The sequence below is a fragment of the Hyperolius riggenbachi genome, chromosome 5 (genome assembly GCF_040937935.1).
Source record: "Hyperolius riggenbachi isolate aHypRig1 chromosome 5, aHypRig1.pri, whole genome shotgun sequence".
NCBI classification, from domain to species: domain Eukaryota; kingdom Metazoa; phylum Chordata; class Amphibia; order Anura; family Hyperoliidae; genus Hyperolius; species Hyperolius riggenbachi.
Genome location: NC_090650.1, coordinates 102,822,896 through 102,842,644, shown reverse-complemented (window position 1 = coordinate 102,842,644; position 19,749 = coordinate 102,822,896). Strand labels below are relative to the sequence as shown.

Sequence of the window (19,749 nt, the reverse complement as noted above, 5' to 3'; positions counted from 1 at the left end):
GTATAGGGAGATCGCAAAAGCTTGAAAAAGCGCTTGGTATAGCGATTTCCCCAGCGCTTTTAAAAATGCATTGTATTTATTCTTTTCCGTCGTCAGAGTTCACTTCCTGACTTGCTTCAGGAAGTGAAGAAAACAATCACTCTGCCCTTTCAAAGGCGATTTATACAAAATTACAGCGCGCAGCTAAGCGCCGGGAGGAGGAAAAAAATGCACAAAAAAGTGAAAATCACCGGCGTTGGCAATTTTTTTTTTATTTTAGATGTGAACAAAGCCTAACTCTATTTAACATTTCCTTACAAGCCTTCTCCCAGTAGAGGAACTTGAATCTCGGGCTTGAACTTCAAACGTTACCTTTTTATCAAACCGATCACCAGGGACGTCTGTATGACTGATATTGCGGTTAAACCCCTCCCACAGTGTAATGTCAGGGACCATGGTCCTGGCAGTTCCTGTCTGTGAATCTTGTTTCCTTGTGGGAAATAACAGCTGTTTCCAACTGCCAAGCATACATGGGGGTCGATTCATAAAGCATTACTGCAATCGGTAATGTAGAAAACCGCTGACTTTACTGAGCACTTAGGAAAATGTAAATTCATAAAAGCTGTTACCGCATGAAAAGCTGAAATGACAGAGCGGTGAGGTAAATTACCGACTTGTGCAGTAAATACCTCAACACGTCAGTGAATGTCAATTCATAAAGCCTACAACCAACGGTAAAGCCATGAAGCAATACTGTCTTGAAGTGGTGAAAAGAGTGTGGAAGATCTGCTGGGAGTCGTGACTCAGAAGCAGAGGTAGCTGTGACTGGCAGGAGCAATAGAAACAGTCCCTGTTCTCCTGCAAGTCTGACTGATGGAATCTAATCGGACCCGCAGCCCTCACCAGCGGGACAAGCTTTTAAACCTTTTAAACTTTTTTTTTTTTTTTTTTTTTTTTTTTTTTTTTCTGCCTTTTATGAATTGACCCCATTATCTCCCTTGTGGAATGTTCGTTTACTGAGCGTTCTGTGCACAGACATCACCTGGCAGGACTAAAAATATTGCCACCTGTGAAGAATTTCAGAATGTAAATTAGGTATAGGAAAGATTTTACGATGGGCAAACTTAATATTGTAAAAATAAGCAATTTCATACATTACATTATTTTCTATATAGCTCCTTTAGAAGCTTCAACTGTATCAGTGGTGTTCTGGCATCCACCAGAGGGAGTGACCCAGAGGTGTAACTTTATAGTCCTTCAGCAGCGTTCAGGATGGATTGCAGTGGTGCCAGTTTGTTCTTGGTTGGTTGGGCCACAAAAAAAATGTTTTGGTAATAGTTTAGACATCGCAGCAGGCACCAGAAGCTTAGCTGTATCTTGAGTAAGGTTGTGTTCCCACTTGCGCCAGATCACGTTTGGCCGGCGGGAGTAGACTGGGAAGGGTCTGCTGTGGTCCGGCTGTAACCCAGGGCAGATGCATTACCAACCAAAACAAAAGTAACCTGTACCACAAACCATTGTACTAGATCCAATCAGCCCCATGCAGGTGCTAGCACTGGTTGCACAAATATAATTAAACCCAAAACAAAAAAGACCAACCGGTATATACTGCACTCCTTTATTGAAAAATGTTTAGCTATTAGATGGTTACAAATGCATTACCACCATAGGCTATATGGGGGAAAGCATCCGCCTGCCCAGGATTATCGCTGACTGCAGAGAAGTGCGGCCAGCTTACCGCAGCGGAACTCACTGATCCGTTGCACACTGACCAGTGTCAATGGCTATTTATAAAATGGTAGCTGTTCACTGTCAGTTTAGCAATGAACAGAAAACGGAAATAAAAAATGTACGTTCTCAGCTGAAGTGGGAACACAGCGAAGGAGTAAGTGGTGTGTTTTATAGAAGTCCCTGACCATTCTCTGGCTATAGAGTGGCAATGGGTGAAACCCAACTATTTCAGCTGAAGATCTGTGTTGTGGTCAGAGAGGTGACCTTAATGTTCACATTACTCTCCTCATCTCCACTTCCTGGAGTATGCCAAGCCAATTGCATGTCTAAACATGTTTTATGGAAAAGATTATGCAACCTTCCAAAATAGTTTTTTTTTTTTTTTTACATTTTCTTGTGTTTTTCCATTACTTGATCTTCTGTACTTGTCTTATAGTGATTCCTCGGGAATTTGCCTGGACAAACAAATATTCCATGCTGTATATAGATAATCCGGTAAGTCACTTATTTGCCCTCATGGGGGGGGGGGGGGGGGGGGGAGGAATATAGCTCCTACAGTGCTTTTTGTAAAGGGTCCCCCCTAACTTTGTAACTTGTATTTCAGTTTCAGTGGCATGTAACGTGGTCCAGTTCTGCTCAGATATTCATAACCATTGCAAAGCCAGACGATTGTGCCAGTATGTGCCATATTACTTCTATACATCATAAACAAACAAGTAGTGAACCCTTTCTGGTCTTGTAGAGCAGACTTGAGACATGATGGCCATCTAAGCTGTAATGCTTACTCGGCAATGTAAAAATTCTGTTGTGGATATGTTACTGAAAACTGAAATTATCTTGGTGGGCAAAAAAAAAATACAAAAAAAACTTGTTAGTAATGTTAAAAAGCTTCTGTTAATTTCCTATCTTTACAGGGCCGGCATTCCCATTAAAGCAAAGTGGGCAATTTCCCCACGGGACTGGGCGCCCCAAAGCCCCTGAGCACTGCCTGTTCCTCTGCGCTGCCAGACCCCTCCAATGTATTCCGCCATCTTGTGCTCTCTGGAGCCCCTGCAGCCAGGATTATGACTCGCCTGTACCGGTGTGCTGCTGTGTCCATGCTTCCTGTCTTCATCCCCGTCACTACCTGCTTCTCTCAGTCAACTGTCACATGTTTGTGTAATGAGACAAGAGCCATGTGCCTGGTCACTGAGAAAAGGCAGGCAGCATGAGGGATCAAGGCTGGGAGCACAGATGCAGCAGTGCACCAGGTCAGGTGAGTTATAATCCTGCAGGAGACTTGGGGGTAGGGGGTCTGGCACACATTGTGCAGGGGCCTTGGGAACCATGGCATGGGGGGGGGGGGGGGCAGCTCAGGTGATATATAAATACTAAATGGCAATCCACATATGCACAGCTCACATTGTTGCTGTTTTTTGTTAGGTTGGAACAGGTTTCAGCTTCACAGGAAATGACAAAGGATATGCAGTCAACCAAGATGATGTAGGAAGAGATCTATACAGGTATGAAGTTTGTCATGATGTTATACCCTGTGACGCGAATGGTGAGTTCTCTGCTTGTTGTTTTGGCCATGTTGATCTAGAACTGGTTGTCCATATATTCCTATACAGAAGAGGGAAGATGGTCTAGAGCAGCAGGGGTGAGGTGCTTCTTGGGATGTGGAAAACATAAGGATGCAGAAACTACCAACTTCCCCTTGAGCCTCAAAATTTCTGTTGTGCCTTCACATACCATACTAGTGGGTACTACTAGGCCTAGCGAATGGGCTGCGTTCAGTTTGATGACCGTTCATGCCCCAGCTATACAAATGGAAAACTGTACTTTAACTGCAATTCAAGACAAATGTCTACATGTACTAGCAAATACAGCTGAATGTTAAGGCTGGTTCACACGGGCGTCTGCCCCGCCTTTACCGCTGGCGTTCGGGACTCTGCGTTAAACGCTCCCATTCAAGTGAATGAAAGTGTTTGTACCAGGCTTTTACCGGCGTTTGCGCAAATGCAGCGTTCAGATCCCGCTTTTCCCTGGCATTTGAGGCGACCCTGAACGCTACATGTAGCGTCCTGGGGCGGTTAACCTCTTGCCGACCGTGTCACGCCGGTAGGCGTGGCCGCGGCGGCAGCCCCAGGACCGCCTAACTCCAATTGGCGTAAAGTCCTGGGGCTCTGTTTTGCAGGAGATCGCGCGCAGGCTGCGCGCGCATCTCCTGCTTGGGGGGCGGAGCTCCGCCCCGCCTTCAGTCTCCGAGCGGCTATTGCCGCTTGGGAGACTGTTAGACCGCGTGATCGCCGTCTATTTACTCTGTGCAGCGCTGCGATCAGCAGCAGCGCTGCACTGGGGACAGCCGTGTGACACGGCTGTCCCCCTGGGGGACAAGAGAGCGATCGGCTCTCATAGGCAGAAGCCTATGACAGCCGATCGCCGTAATTGGCCAGCTGTGGAGAGGGAGGGAGCGAGGGAGGGAAGGGATTTAAAGGAAGAGGGTTTTTTTAAAAAAAAGCGGCAACACAAATATTTATAAAAAAAAAAAATAAACATGGGGGGAGCGATCAGACCCCACCAACAGAGAGCTCTGTTGGTGGGGAGAAAAGGGGGGGGGGGGGGGATCACTCGTGTGCTATGTTGTGCGGCCCTGCAGCTTGGCCTTAAAGCTGCAGTGGCCTTTTAAACTAAAAATTGCCTGGTCACTAGGGGGGTTTAGCCCTGCAGTCCTCAAGAGGTTAACCGCTGCGGCTAATGTCCCCCTGTGGGGGAGAAAAACGCTGACTGCAACTGAACGCCACAGAAAGCAACTGAAAGCTCGAACGCGATGCTGCCGCAACGTCGCCGAACGCAACTCCTCCGAACGCTGGGCAGACGCTTGTGTGAACCGGCCCTTACAATGTTAGCTTAAAGCTATTAAAGTCAATCTGAAGCAATAGTAAAAACAAAAAATACTTAAGGAGCGGGAAGGCTTTGGGCCCTATAGAGCCTTCCCTTTCTCACAAGCTCATCGTTCACCCGCAGACTTCTCCATTCAAATCTTGCACTGTGTGAGACTTCGAAAGTCTTCTGGAGCCCAGAGTCCTCCCAAAGATGGGCAGCTCTGTACTGTGCACACGCAAGTACGCAAGAGAGGGCGCTTACCCCTGCGCAGCACAGAGCCGTCTGACTTTGGTAGCCCGAGTGCTTCCGAAGCCCAGACAAAACAGAAGAGAGCAGTCTCCTACCCATCAGTTGTAGATTAAAGGGAACCTAAACTGAGAAGGATATGGATTTTTCCTTTTAAATAATACCAGTTGCCTGAATCGCCTGCTGATCCTGTGTCTCTAATACTTTTAGCCACAGCCCCTGAACAAGCATGCAGATCAGGTGCTCTGACTGAAGTCAGACTGGATTAGCTGCATGCTTGTTTCAGGGTGTGATTCAGCCACTATTGCAGCCACAGAGATCAGCTGGACTGCCAGGCAACTGGTATTGTTTAACAGGAAACATCCATATCACTCTCAGTTAAGGTTCCCTTTAACAGAGGAGCCTGCTAGGGAAAGCTCTATAAAGCCTTCCCTCTCCATAGGTAAGTATCCGTTTTTTGTTTTTAAAATGACTTCAGACTCCCTTGAAAGCAGCAGTACATAAACCTTGGGGGTTGCATGGATGCCTCATCCAGTATTGCAGCAGGGTCAAAATGAGGATCCCAGTGATCCTTCAAGGGCTTTTCACACTGGCCTGGTGTGGCAAATTGCCACACTGCTACCGCGGCCTAATGAATCCCTATGGGGACGTTCATACTTCCCACATTACGGTATGCTGCGCCGGAAGTGCCCAATTTAGCGCTGGCGCATACCCACGTTGCCATGCGGCGATCTGTGTCGGCCTGGAAGTCCTGTTAGTCTATGGGGTACAGTGTTTTTAAAAAAAAAAAAAAAAGTTGCACATGCATGGAAGCATATTTTTACTATACGCTTCCGTGGACTTCCACATACCCGAAGCAGGAAGTGACCTCAAGCGTGTGTCATTACCTTCTTGGCTGATTGCCAGACAGGGAACACCGTGTACTAACTGGGTGTTCCCTGAAGGCCACTTTTTTTTATCAGTGTGACAGGCGTGGCGCACCGCTAACACCAATTTACAGTGTGAATCCAGCCTCAGTCTTAACTTTAGTATATGTGAGACTTGCAGATTATTTGGTACCATCATTGCAAAGTAGATCTCTAAGTCTCTAAGCTGGTCAGGACATATTTTGGTTGGCAGACTGCTATGCTTTCACTGTAAGATCCAAATGCCTATCAAAATGATTTTACCCTGGCAATAAGGTGACAGCTACAGCGTTCAAGTGACTGCTAAGTTTGTCTTGGCTTTAGAATTTTGTGCTGAGAAATTTTTTGTTTTTGTTTTTTTTGTTTTGTAACCCAGCCATGAGATGCTTCAGGGCCTGAGGCTACTGATAGTTGTGTCCACTTTTCAGTTACACATCAGTGTTGTTGCTCAAAAGCGAACAGAAGTGGACACAACTGCATTAGTAGGCTCAAGCTGTCAGTCCATTTCACACCAAAACTTTGTATGTATGTATGTATGTATGTATGTATGTATGTATAGCAGACTGCAATCTATCCAATATTATAGAGTGTGAATAACTTTTGTTTCCTGTGTTTTTTTTTTTGTTGTTGTTGTTGTAGTGCGCTCACACAGTTTTTCCAAATCTTCTCAGAATACCAGAAAAATGATTTTTATGCTACAGGAGAGGTAACCGTCTTCAGTCCACTTTTTACAATTAAAGCAACAGTTGCAAAGTTCATTAGTCTATGAAAGTTGTCATAATGACCAGCCTGACGTTAAAAGCACAATAGCCACCTAATCTAATGGTTTGTTGCCTGCCTAGGTTTCTTGCTGAGATATTACTGTATTGCTTTATGGTCACAAGTCATGCTCTGTGGCTGTATTATCAACCATGTAGTTACAGTAGCCTTTATATTTATATCCCTGATTGCTGTCCTTTGTTACTGCATAGCTGTCGCCTGTGTCTTCCATAATTAAGCCACTAATTGCTCCACACGTTCTTTATTGTAAGTAATGATTCTTCTCTGGCAATACGGCATTTGCTGTTGGGTACGCTGTTATATAAACTCATGTTGGTGCGATAATTTAGGAGAGAGAATGCTACGTCTGTCCTCACAATTACAATCTAGTAATCTTCATAGCCAGAGGTCTTGCCAGACTGTAACTGAATGTTTACATATACAGTGACATGGTAATTTCCATAGAGCTTATCATATTCCTGCTCTGCCATGCTTTGAGGAACAAGATCAGTATCCTTATGTAACCTTGCAGTGCTGGAGGGGAGTGTCTGGACTAAGCCAGGCAGTCCAGGATCTTATAACCGGACACAATTGAAACCTTGTGTAAGGCCCCGTTCACATCACAAATGCGGATGGCCATGCATGTGGAACGCAACGCGTACAAACGCACGCCATCTGCGTTTGTGTGCGTTGCTTGGCTGAGCCCATCACTGAAAAGTGAATGGGACAGCCACGCGTTTTACAAAACATGCGTGCAGCATGCGTTCCCGGACCGCACAGGTCCAGAACGCATGCAGTGTGAACATCAGACAGTGCACTCTATGCACTGTCTGATGTCATGCGTGTTGGCCTCCTGCACGCGTTTCCAAAACGCGGCTGGAAACGCGTGCAGTATGAACAGGGCCTAGGCAGAGAGGTGACAATATTTGGTAATATTTGCAGAATCTCTAATAATAATGGCATGATCAGCACGGACTATAAAAATGACTTAACTCCACTTGCACATTATATGCAATTCCAAATATATATATCTCTCTATCACCCTGGTTTTTTATCCCAATTGAATCCTTTTTTTTTTTTTTTTTTTTTTTTTTGAATCAAAAATCTGATTGTATAAAAAAAAAAAAATCGCAATTGCATGTCATGTGCAAAAAGCCTCAAGAAGATATCTAGCCGTTTTCACTATCATACTGTTGTGCTCATAAGTTTACATACTCTCTGAGAATGTATGATTTGTTAACCAATTTTCATAGAATATGAATTCATGAATGACAACGCACGCGTTCCTTTCACTTATGGTTAATGGTTGGCTAAAGCTAATTATTTTCAAACCACTGTTTACTCCTTTTTTTTAATCCTAATCTCTACACAAACTACCCAGATGACCCTGATCAAAGGTTCATATACCCTGATGATTAGGCCCGATAACATGCACACAACTTAACACACCATTTACAGTAGATACTAAAGGTGACATCTTCACCAGTGATCGGTTTGCTTTTTAGTGGGTGTGTATAAAAGTTCATTGAATTTCTGGACTCCCGACAGACCCTTGCATCTTTTTTTTTTTATTTATTTATCCAGTTCTGCACTGTTTTTTGGATTCTAAAGGCCTGTATTCACTACAATGTTTTCCTGATGTGGGTACAGGTGCGCAATTGCATGAGATGTTTGCCATCGTTGCAAAAGTACCGCAATTGCTTGAGCTCGTTCACGCCTGTCATGCCATCACATATACCCAGCGGCAGGAAGGTGGAATGCTCGTCATCGAGGGATGTCGCTGGGATCCATTTTTCTGCATTGTAGGGTGAGTATTCATATTCTATGTAAATACCATTAACTCTTGCCTACAATATGCCAAACCACACAGACAAGCCTGAAACCTTCTGGCACAGTCATTTGGAGTGATGAGACTAAAATTGAACTTTTTGGACACAAGGCCTATGGTGAAAGGTACACCATTCCTACTGTGAAACATGGTGGTGGATCGTTGATGTTTTGGGGATGTGGGAGCCAAAAAGGCACAGAACATTTGGTCAAAATTGATGGAAATATGAATGCTGTAAGTTATCAAATACTGGAGGATGATTTGCACTCCTCAACCAGGAAGCTGAGCATGAGACCTACTTGGACACTCCAACATGACAATGATCCAAAACGCAAGTTGACCTGTTATTTGCGACAGCGCTTTGAGTCCTATGGAAGAAAAGCACTATATAAAGTGAAGGTTCTGGAGTAGCCATCTCCGGCTCCTGACCTCCATATCGCTGAACCACTTTGGAGAGACCTCAACGGTGCAGTTAATGCAAGACAGCCCAATAATTTATAGGAACTGGAGGCTTTTTGCCTGAAAGAATGGGTAGCTTTAATGTGTGAGAAGATAAAGAGCATCATCCACAACTACCACAAAAGACAAGCTCTCATTGACCTGAAAGGGGGAAATAGACTGGTATGAAGAACTGGGGTATGCAAACTTTTTTTTTTTTTTTTTTTTTTTTTTTTTTTTAATTTTTAAAACAAGATAACACAGTTGTTTGACAATACATGGCTTCAGCCAACCACTAACCATGAGTGAAAGTTTGTGTTTATCATTCATATTCTATGAAACAATGGTTAAGAAATCATAAATTCTTCCAGGGTATGTAAACTTATGATCACAACTGTAGTGTTAAAGGCAAATATTGGGAAATTAAGGGATAGTCCAAAATTCTTACAAAACAAGCTACATGCAAAAAGTCATTAATAGATGTTATGAAGTGGATTATATGTTTATTTGATTATATTCTTGGACAGACAAATATGTAATCTGCCAAATTTGGTTTCTGCTTTGTATTACCCAAAGAGCAGAACTGGGACAGAAGGATCAGTGGGTGTTCCAGAAAACCCCCAGTTACTGCTCTTATGTCCAAATAGGAGGTGTAAGGATTGGCTTGCAGATACCGTAGTGAGAAGGTATGACGTTAGACATTCTGTGTTTGCTTTAACGTCTGGTTTCCTGCAGTGTACTAATAGAAAATGCAGCCCAAGCTGCAGAGATGGCAGTGGGCTACTTAAATATGTGTTGAAGTACAGGACACTTACCCTGTTATGTTAGCTTTTTCCTCAAGTGTGCTAAAGAATTAAAGGTGCCGATCAACAATACAATCTTGCTTGTACAATTTTGCCAAATCTAAGTAGTAGAAGGGTGAACTGAGTGAATATACATTGACCAGATACCTAGTGTACAGTAGTCCATCGTTGTTTAATGGGCACATTTAGATAGGCGGGCCAATGCAAGATACCTTCGCATAAAATTGATTGACTCTTATCACTTCGGACCACTTTTTTTCTTCATTTTTTTTTTTAAGTTCGGCTACATTGCCACAATGAATTTGAATTTTAAACAGATGCAGTTGAAGTGCAGACTTTCCGCTTTAATCCAGTGGGGCGAACAAAACGATTGCATAAAAATGTGAGGCAACTAAAGCATTTAACAAAATTCCTTCATTTCAGGGGCTCAAAAGTATTTGGACAGATGATAGAACTGGAAATGTTCATTTCTAATATTTGGTTGGAATTTACTCGGAATTTACGATGTCTCCCCATCACCAGAATCTGCTTCATATCATGTTGAGGGAACTGTTGATCTTATCGATGTAGCCAGGATGCCTGGGAAAGCCTCCTCGGTAACAGTTGAGGCATCTAATTACATTGGTTTGCTAAAGAATGTTTCTCCTCTGTATGTCAGTGTATATAAGCTGTGTTTTTCAGTGTTTGTCAGGAACCAGTCCGACGAAGGCTTTTTATAGGCCGAAAGCTCACTGTTTATCCATCTCTAAGTTTGCCAATAAATGGTATCATCCTGATTCAAAACTCCTTGCTAATATTTGGTTGAAAAGCCTTTGCTGGCAATGACGGCCTGAAGTGTTTCACACAGACCTCTCCAGATGCTGGGTTTCCTCCTTCTTCTATTTTTTTTTTTTTTTAATTGATGCTCTTCCAGGCCTTTACTGCAGTGTCTTTCAGTTGTTTGTCTGTGGGCCTTTCTGTCCAAAGTTTAGTCTTCACTTCAAGTGAAAGTCATGCTGAATTGTGTTGACATCAGATGACTAGGCTTTTCAAGAATTTTCCACTTCTTTGTTTTAATAAATTCCTGGGTTGCTTTGGCTGTATGTTTGTCCATCTGTATCAATGACGCCCAATCAATTTGAGTGCATTTGGTGGCTGGATAGTGTAATGGTTAAGGGCTCTGCCTCTGACACACAAGACCAGGGTTCGAATTTCGGCTCTGCCTGTTCAGTAACCCACCACCTATCCTACCTATTCAGTAGACCTCAGGCAAGGCTCCCTAAAGGCCCATACACATGGCATACAAATGTCTGTACAGACGTGTGTTGAGTGACTGTTCGTGTGTACGCTGCAAAGGACAGTCGGCAGACTGCAGACACAGCCATGTTTGAGCGATTCAACTGGTGACGCGCTTGTGACTTTTGTCTCACAAACCGTCGCTTAGTCTGTTGGTGTCCTGTCGTGTGTATGAAAGTCAGACAGCAGAGTCGCTACCATACTACTACTAATATACATAGTCTGTGGCAGACAGCTTCTGTCGTGTCTTCACTCTTTCTGTTGTCACGTGTGTACAACTGTCACGAACTCTAAATTGTCGCTTCCATAAATATGCTGTTGCCGCTTAACTACAGACAAATGTATGCAGTGTATGGGCCTTTACACTGATACTGTCTATAGAGCGCTTCCTAGTGGCTGCAGCTCTGGCGCTTTGAGTCCGCCAGGAGAAAAGCGCAATATAAATTTTGTCTTGCCTTGCATTTAGCTGGATTTGAGCAGACAGTATGTATCTGAACACATCAGACTTTAGTCTGCTGCTACGCTCCTGTGTCACATACCGTAATCCATAAACTCTAGGCTGTCATTGCAAGCAAAGGGTTTGATTTATTCACTACACTTCATTAAAGTTGAAAGTCTGCACTTCAACTGCATCTGAGTTATTCCATTTAAAATCCTTCAAAAAATAAAGCATTTCCTGCTCAAAACTGTTTAAAACTGGTTATTTACTGCAAGTTAGTCAAGGTTAGCTTAACTAGATGAATCGGCCCCAGTCGTCTCAGACCTCCAGGGATGTGGCAACCGCTCTCTGGCTGCTTTGAGAAAGCCCAGTGATTGGGGGAAACATGGAGGTTTAAAGTGCACCTGAACTCAGAACGTCCACTCTTCTCTAAAAGATAAGCAACAGCATAACAACATTTAAACAATGTTATAGCTGATACAAATCCTAAAAAAAAAATCTGCACGGTTTCTACTTCCAGATTCATGGAAGCAGACATATTGTTAACAGCCTGTGCTTTCAAATGAGCCTAGCTGCCATCTCTGCCATGGCAGTCATGTGACATGTGGAGAGGTCAAATTTACAACTTGTGAATAGACACAAACTCTCTAAATACATACAGCATTTCTCCGTTTTTTCCTTCTGTCCTGTGCAAGAGTTCAGGTCCACTTTAAGACACAATGCTCTGTGTATCCAGGAAAGAGCAGTGAGATCTGTGCCTTTCATCTTGGCCATATGTTTACACACGGTCCATACTGGCAAGATGTCACGTGACCATCAGTTAAAGTAAACCTGAGATCGCAGAATAAAAATGTTATTCTCGCCCAGGGCTTCCTCCAGCCCCATGAGCATCGATGTATCCTTCTCGGTCCTCTCAAGTGCCTCCATTCACCGTAATCTGGCTCAGTCACGCCAGTCGAATCTTCTGCGTATGCGAGGCCCCTCAGCATGCACAGAGGAGCCTACTGGCATGATTGAGCCAGATAGATTACTGGGACTAATTGTGGCCGACTGGATGCACTCTGGAGGGTTGGCGGGGACGCATCAGTGCTCATGGGGCTGGAGGAAGCCCCGGGCGAGAATAAAATGTTTTTATTCTGTGATCTCAGGTACACTTTAAGGCCAGCAGGTTTGCATGTTTTGGGGGTGTGGTCATTGGGGCTGGTCTATCTAGTTAGGCTATTGTGGGTTATGAGGTCCCAATGATTCATGTTTTAGGAGGTCTTGGTTCATACTTTGCAGTATACACCATGGTGTTGACTGATTTGCAGTAAATACTCTGCTTTGAGCGCCAAACGCTTTTATTTTTTCATTGGTAGTTTTCGATTGTATAAATTGCTTGCTCCTGCTGCATCTGTGTAGGCATAGTGAGCGATGTTCCATACCTTATTTTTTCAATTTAAAACTCATTGTGGTAATGACCAGAATTAAAATTAGAAAAAAATAGTCTCTGTGAGAATATTTATGGACCTAACTGTAATTTAAGGTAAAACCTAAACTAGCGGAAGTTTACTCGCACAGTTTATCCTTCTACTAGATGGGTTTGGTGAGATTAAACAATCGGGACTGTATCGTTGATGGGCATGTGTAAAAAAATCTGGACACTGTGGCTTATCACTCTTCCAGTCTACACACGCTGGCAGTTGTCAAGATTAGTAACATCTCCTTTGTACACGCCTGCGCAGTAGAGAGAACCCTGATCAGGCTCTCCTATTTCCGCCTGAGCCCGATCGGAAAGTGGTGCGGTAGGTAAATATTGCAGGCGCTACTGCATCACAGCTGACATCCTTATGGGCTGTATTTTCGGGGGAGACTGTGCTGGATCCCTAATGCTTAGGACGATGGGGGAAGCCTTATTAGGATCCAGAGGCATCCCCTAGGGGTGTTTTTTTTTTTTTTTTTTTTTTGTCTCTTTAAGCATCTATTTTGTAAATTGGTGTAAGTCAAAAGGGCATCAGCGGGTTTAGGGGTTTCCAGCACGAAGTGGTTGCTAAATTTGTTGAGCCAAGCAGCTTATTTTGGACCTCTGCTTTCCCCCAGTTTCCCTGGACCAGTGGTGAAGGGACAGTTGCCCTATATCGGAGAAGGGGAAGCTTATCTACTTGCTACCCTGCTTTGCATGGTTGAACCTGTGGGGAAGTGAATGGTCTAATAGGCGAGAACCGTAAGGGAAGAGTTGTGGGGATCTCGAATGAGGTTCCTTTTCGGTCCACCTGTAGGAAGCTGACATAATCCAACATTCTGAGTGTGTGTGTGTGTGTGTGTTTTTAATTTAGTCTGTATTGGTTTCAGGTATAAGGGCTTTGCTTTTCACCAGCACAACTCTATAAATTGATGAAAGCTGTCCTTCGTGCAAATATTCAGTGTAGTCTTCCTGGATTTCTTCCCATATTTTGTTTTCCTTTCAAGGGATCCAAAGAATGTTGCATTTCTGAATACTTGCCATACTCATTAGCCATTGTTCACAAACTAATACGTTTCTGATGTGCAGCAAGCTACATGCTCTCATTAAAGGAAAACATGTACAGTTGTATAGAGTGCATTGTAGAAATGGGGGCGGGGAAGGACTGACTGCCAGTGGACAGAAATGTATGTCTAACATTTCAGACAACAGAGAACTATTATGCGTAATTGAGTTTGCTATCCAACTCCACTGAAGATCGTGTTTTTAAATTTTGTATAAATTGCATTTCTTCTATCTTTGGGGGTGACAGATGCTGAACATTTTATGTGAATTGTCCTTGCTGTGTGTCTTTATAGTTCTGCTTAAAATGTAATAAAATCTATTCATGGAGTTGTCCTTCCATCTCCATGTGACTTTCGTGAAGCTGCTGTAACGTCTTCCTACAACCCAAGAACATACTGGCATCCAACACATCTAGTACTGAGGGCCCTTTTCCACTAGCTGCGTTGTGATCCCATTTTTTAATTGCTTGCATTTTGGTGAATGCAACGTGATTAACATGTAAATCTTGGAGCTGTTTTTTTCCACTAGTGGACTAGTTGTTTTTTTACAGAATTGCAATCTCCGGCCTGCTGCATTATACCTGTTTGTGCTCCTATACAAAGTATAGGAGTGCAGGGAAATCTTATAGCAATTGCCACTGCGATTTTTCCCGGGGAGTAATAATGCGCTAGAGTCTGACTGCAGAGAAAGTGCCTTTTACAACCATATCTTCCTTACAATGAAAAAAAAAAGAAATTCGGAACATGGCCTAGTTCTAAGTAGGATTGGGGTACACCAGTTTATCTCCACATGTCAGTTCAGGTACCCTCTTAAAGTAATGTAAATATGTAAAGGCTCCTACCCAGGCAAATAACGCTTTGTGAGGCGTGGCAATAACGTCGGTCTCATTGAATTTTTAAGAAACTAGGCGAATTCCCTCGCAAAGTGCCGCAATTGTTTGAACTGTTGTGTGCCATCATATTATCCCACGGGCAGGAAGATGGATCGGGGAACCTCGTTCATCTGGTGTCCCTGTGAGGTTCCCCGATCCATCGTCAGGTGAGTAGTCTGCTTAAAGCAGAACTGAAGATTCATTGAAAAAAAAAAAAGGTTTAACTTACCTTGGTCTTCTGCCAGCCCCCTGCAGCCATCCTGTGCCCTCGATGTCCTGAAACGATGCTCTGGACCCCCGCCATGAATCGTAAGAGTACGGCGCATGTGCAGGACGGCCACGGTGACCCAAGCGAGGCCTCGTGCAGCTCGGCGACTGGGAAACCAAAACTAAGCCGGAGCGGGGGATCGGCGCATCGTTCCAGGACGTTTGAGCACACACGGTGGCTGCAGGGGGCTGGCAGAAGGTCCAATAAAAGGTAAGTGAACCTTTTTTTTTTTTTTTTTTTTTTTTTTTCTTTTTTCTTTTATGAATCTTCAGTTCCGCTTTGAGTATAAATCAGAATCGCTTTTATTTCGCCAAGCACGACTAGGTCGTGCCCCGAATTGGGCTTGGCACAACAGATGCAGGGCGTATACATAGAACATAAGAGACATCAGGACATAGAACATAGTAGACAACATTCAATTTCACAAACCTAACCATAAACCACATAACGTGACCATAAACCACAAGCTTCCCTCACTTCATCACCTAAAACATAACCATAAACCACTGTTTACCAAAACCGGGTGAATTACATGCCTAAAGTCAGCATGGAGGAGCAGGGGCAGTCTTAAGGAGGGAGAGCATGAGCAGAGTTTATCGCGTTCAGCAAATTTACCGCTGAGGGGAAGAAGCTGTTTTTGTGTCTCATGGTCTTTGTAGCGATGGACCGATATCTCCGATACCTCCGCCCCACGGGGAGCTGACTGAAAAACTGGTGGTCAGGGTGGGAGGGATCGTTTGCAATCTTCAGTGCTCTGGAGCGTAGTCTGGCCTTATAGAGGGAGTCCAGGGCAGGAAGTTGGTTCCCGATGATCCTTTCCGCCGACCTGATGACCCGCTGTAGTTTGCGTCTGTCGCTATCGGTGGAGCCAGCATACCAGACAAGGATGGAGGAGCAGAGGACAGATTCAATGGTTGCAGTATAGAAGTTCCTCAGGAGTTTTTGGGACATGCCGAACTTCCTCAGTTGGCGGAGGAAGTAGAGCCTCTGCTGGGCTTTTCTCTGGGTGGAGACAGTGTTTGCCTTCCACTTCAGGTTATTTGAGATGGTGGTGGTGCCCAGAAGGCGTACACAAGGCACTCTTTCCACCACCATCCCTCCAGTGTGCAGTGGAGGCGGGGTAGGGGCGTGCTTCCTAAAGTCAATGATAGCCTCAACGGTTTTTGCATTGTTGAGGACCAGCTTGTTCTCCCTGCACCAGTGGCAAATCCTGTCCACCTGCTGGCGGTATTCCTGCTCGTCATTGTTGGAGATCAGGCCGACTATGGTGGTGTCATCAGCAAATTTTATTACCTTGACAGAGTTTGCCGAGGATCTGCAATTGTTCGTGTACAGGGAGAACAGGTATGGTGACAAGACGCAGCCTTGTGGGGCCCCTGTGTTGATCTTTGGCTGCGAGGTGATGGAGCCCAGCTTGACAACCTGAGATCTGTTTGTAAGAAAGTCTTTGATCCACAGTTGAAGAGTGGGGTGGACCCCGAGCTCAGCCAGATTCTCTTGTATTATATGGGGCCTAATGGTGTTAAACGCCGAGCTGAAGTCGAGGACCCTGGCATATGAATTTGATTTGTCAAGGTGATTGTTGTCAAGTTCCAGACAGATGTTAATGGCATCGTCGGTTGACCTATTTGCCCTATAAGCAAATTTGAAATGGGTCTAGCTGGGCTTCAGTTTTGTGTTTCAGGAGGGGCAGGACTGCTTTCTCAAAGGTTTTCATTATGACCGATGTGAGTGCGACAGGCCTGAAGTTGTTAAGGTCTGAGGCACCCTGTTTTTGGGGACAGGAATGATGGTGGACCTCTTGAAGCATGTTGGTACTTTGCCAATCTGAAGAGACTTGTTGAGGATGGAGGAAAGGATGGGGGCAAGCTGCTGTGCGCAAGCTTTCAGGCAGGCTGGTGACACCCTATCCGGGCTTGAGGTTTTTCTGGCATTTAGTTTAGATAGTTGGCATGCCACATCTGTCTCACTTACAGCCAGGGTGGTCGAGTTTTGGCATGGTGGTGCTGAGACATGGGGTGGAGTGAAGGGGACCTGTAGTTTTGGAAGCCCCGCCGGGGCCTCCTGCTCCTCGAACCTACATTAGAAGCTGCTGAGTTTTTCCGCCAGTTCGGCGCTGGGGGTTGCATTTGGGGGGGGGAGCTTGTAGTTGGTGGCTGCTTTCAGCCCCCGCCAAACGGCTTGTTCGTCATTTGAGGAGAGGTCCTGCTCCAGCTTGTCTGCGTAGCCTTTTTTTTGCGATTCTCGATTCCTTGTCTAGGATGTTCCTTGCCTTCCTGTATTCCTCATGGTTCCCAGACTTGTGTGGGACAGAGGGTTAATACGATAGCCAATTTAAAAGCAAGTTGGCAGTCTTGCTTTTTATATTACACTTTGTGCTTGCCAGACATGTACACTTTACATGATTAAAGTGAAGTTTCTTTATTCTACATGTCTACTGCTCAGGACAAGACTAACAAAAATGTTTGCAGTGAGATATCCTAGCTCTGCCAAAGTTCCTGCTACAAATTCTAGACTTGCTATAAGTCTAAGCCATTAGGCACTGAAAAGAAGTTTGTGGCTATGATGGCAGCATACCCACTATCTATATAAATGCATTTTGGGCAATTTTTACAATGGCTATACAGTGACACATCTGTGACATTCACTCCCCTTACTTCCTGAATACTGTTCTTTTCTGGATGGTTAAGCTTGGGCCTGCATTTCAACATCCATCATGTCAGGTCAGGTCTGGCTAGCTGTTTAATGTGCCAATCAATGGTACAATCTCCCGAAAGGTCACATAAACTGATCCAATTAGCAGGATTAATCTGAAAAATGGATTGACAGAATGATCAATGCATTGATTGTTGTTGACGACACCACTAACTGTGCCTGATCCGATGAGAGTTGTAGCGACAGTGCAGGCAGTGATCCACCTTCCCTAATCTCCTAGTTAGTTTTGTGCTCCACAATATTATTCCGCAGAGCTGTACAGAGTATATTGTCTTGTCCCTCAACTGTCCCTCTGAGGGACTCACCATCGAATCCCTACCATAGTCCTATGTCTATGTATGTATCATGTAGTGTGTGTATTGTAGTCTGGGGCCAATTTAGGGGGAGGCCAATTAACTACTTATCTGTATGTTTTTGGGATGTGGGGGGAAACCGGAGTGCCTGGAGGAAACCCTCACAAACACTGGGAGAACATACAAACTCCTTGCAGATGTTGACCTGGCTGGGATTTGAACCAGGGACTCAGCGCTGCAAGGCGAGAGCGCTAACCACTACGCCGCCATGCTGCCCAATATAGAAAGAGAAGTTTTTTTTTTTGTAACACTGTTTTTATTAAACATATAATGTATCTTACAGACGTTTGAAAATATCAGTATATGTCCATATTAACAAAAGAGAAAACATATCATGTTTACAATACAATAGAGTTGAAGATATGGAACATGTATTATTCTTATAAGTTTGTATTGTCCGTATTTTCCAGTTATCCATAAAACCTAAACAAAATAGAAAAAATAAAGATAGCATACTAACAAGTTCCAAGCTAGATTGATATGAGTCTTTGTTCCTTTGGCCTGTCCATCAGTGCGAAAAAGAGAGCGTACCAATTATAGTGTGGGTTGTGCCCCACTATGGAGGAGAAGCAACAAAAGTCATGGGTTATTATGATGTATATTAGTTAAACCATTCATAGTAGTCTGTATAATCCCAGATATAGTTTGTTTCCCGTCTAATGTCCCATAGGTCATTTCAATGGAGGTTAGGAAGTAAAAACATAGATCAGGGAGGGATGTAGTTGAGAAAATATGTTTCCCATGGGTCCCATATTTGTTTAAATCTCTCTTCTGTGTCTCTTAGAAGGGAGGTGAGATACTCCATAGCCTTAGTCCAGCTGATTTTTGTAATAACTGTAGAGATTGTGGGAGAGAGAGGTTTACGCCAATGAGATGCTATAGATAGTCTAGTAGCTGTGAGTATATGTGTGGTCTCATCGTATTTTTCTTTATTCCAGGTAGCGGTTTACCTAGGAGCATATATAAGGGGTCTAGAGGAATATTAGAGTTTGTTACCCTTGTTATTAAAGATTGGATTTCTACCCATAGTGGTTGGACTATTGGACAATACCAGAATATATGCTCTAGCGAGCCTATCTGATTACAACCCCTCCAGCATTGGTTGGGTACATTAGGATATATTTTTGATAACACTTCCGGCGTTCTATACCACCGAAACATCAACTTAGATGTTTTCTTTTACTTGTGTGCATATTGATGTTTTTTTCGCGTTTTCCCATATTGAGACCCAATCTTCTAATTCTAGGGGTTGTCCAAGAGCTTGTTCCCATTTATTCATATATGAGTGTTTAATTTTGAGGGTACCAGAGTTGTCCAGGAGTAGCACATAAATAGCCGAGATGAGCCCTTTTTGATGGCCTTTATTGTGACATAGTCTTTCGAAAGGAGTGAACATGGGAAGGAGATCTATTCCCCTGGTGAGAGTTCTAAGAAAGTGACTAGTTTGATTATACTCCATAGATTATACTCATATAGTTGTGGCGTGAAGGTTATTTTTTCTTCTAATGTAGTTTTGGTGAGGAGTTTTCTGGTGAGAACATTCGTCCAATTATGAAGATTAGTGTATTTAAGACTAAACCATCTACCCATGAAACTTTCTGTCATACCCGGAGTAAATGCAGGGTTTCCTAGTACGGGATATAGAGGGGATATTGAGGATCTGAGGTTAGCTTTTAGAGCTGTCGAATGCCATATTTGGATAGTAAATTTAATTGTAGGGAGTAGTTTAATATGGGGTAGCTTGGGAGGAGGTGAAGACCAAATTAAA

The 19,749-nt window shown here is 43.8% G+C and overlaps 1 protein-coding gene across 1 annotated transcript in view; it reads left to right on the top strand.

Annotated features, from left to right (window-relative positions):
• Positions 1-19,749, top strand: part of CPVL (carboxypeptidase vitellogenic like) — a 151,193-nt gene that overhangs the window by 55,641 nt on the left and 75,803 nt on the right. The window contains 3 exon segments of the mRNA XM_068238669.1: positions 2,147-2,205; positions 3,133-3,212; positions 6,366-6,432. Coding sequence (XP_068094770.1) covers positions 2,147-2,205; positions 3,133-3,212; positions 6,366-6,432 — 206 coding nt within the window.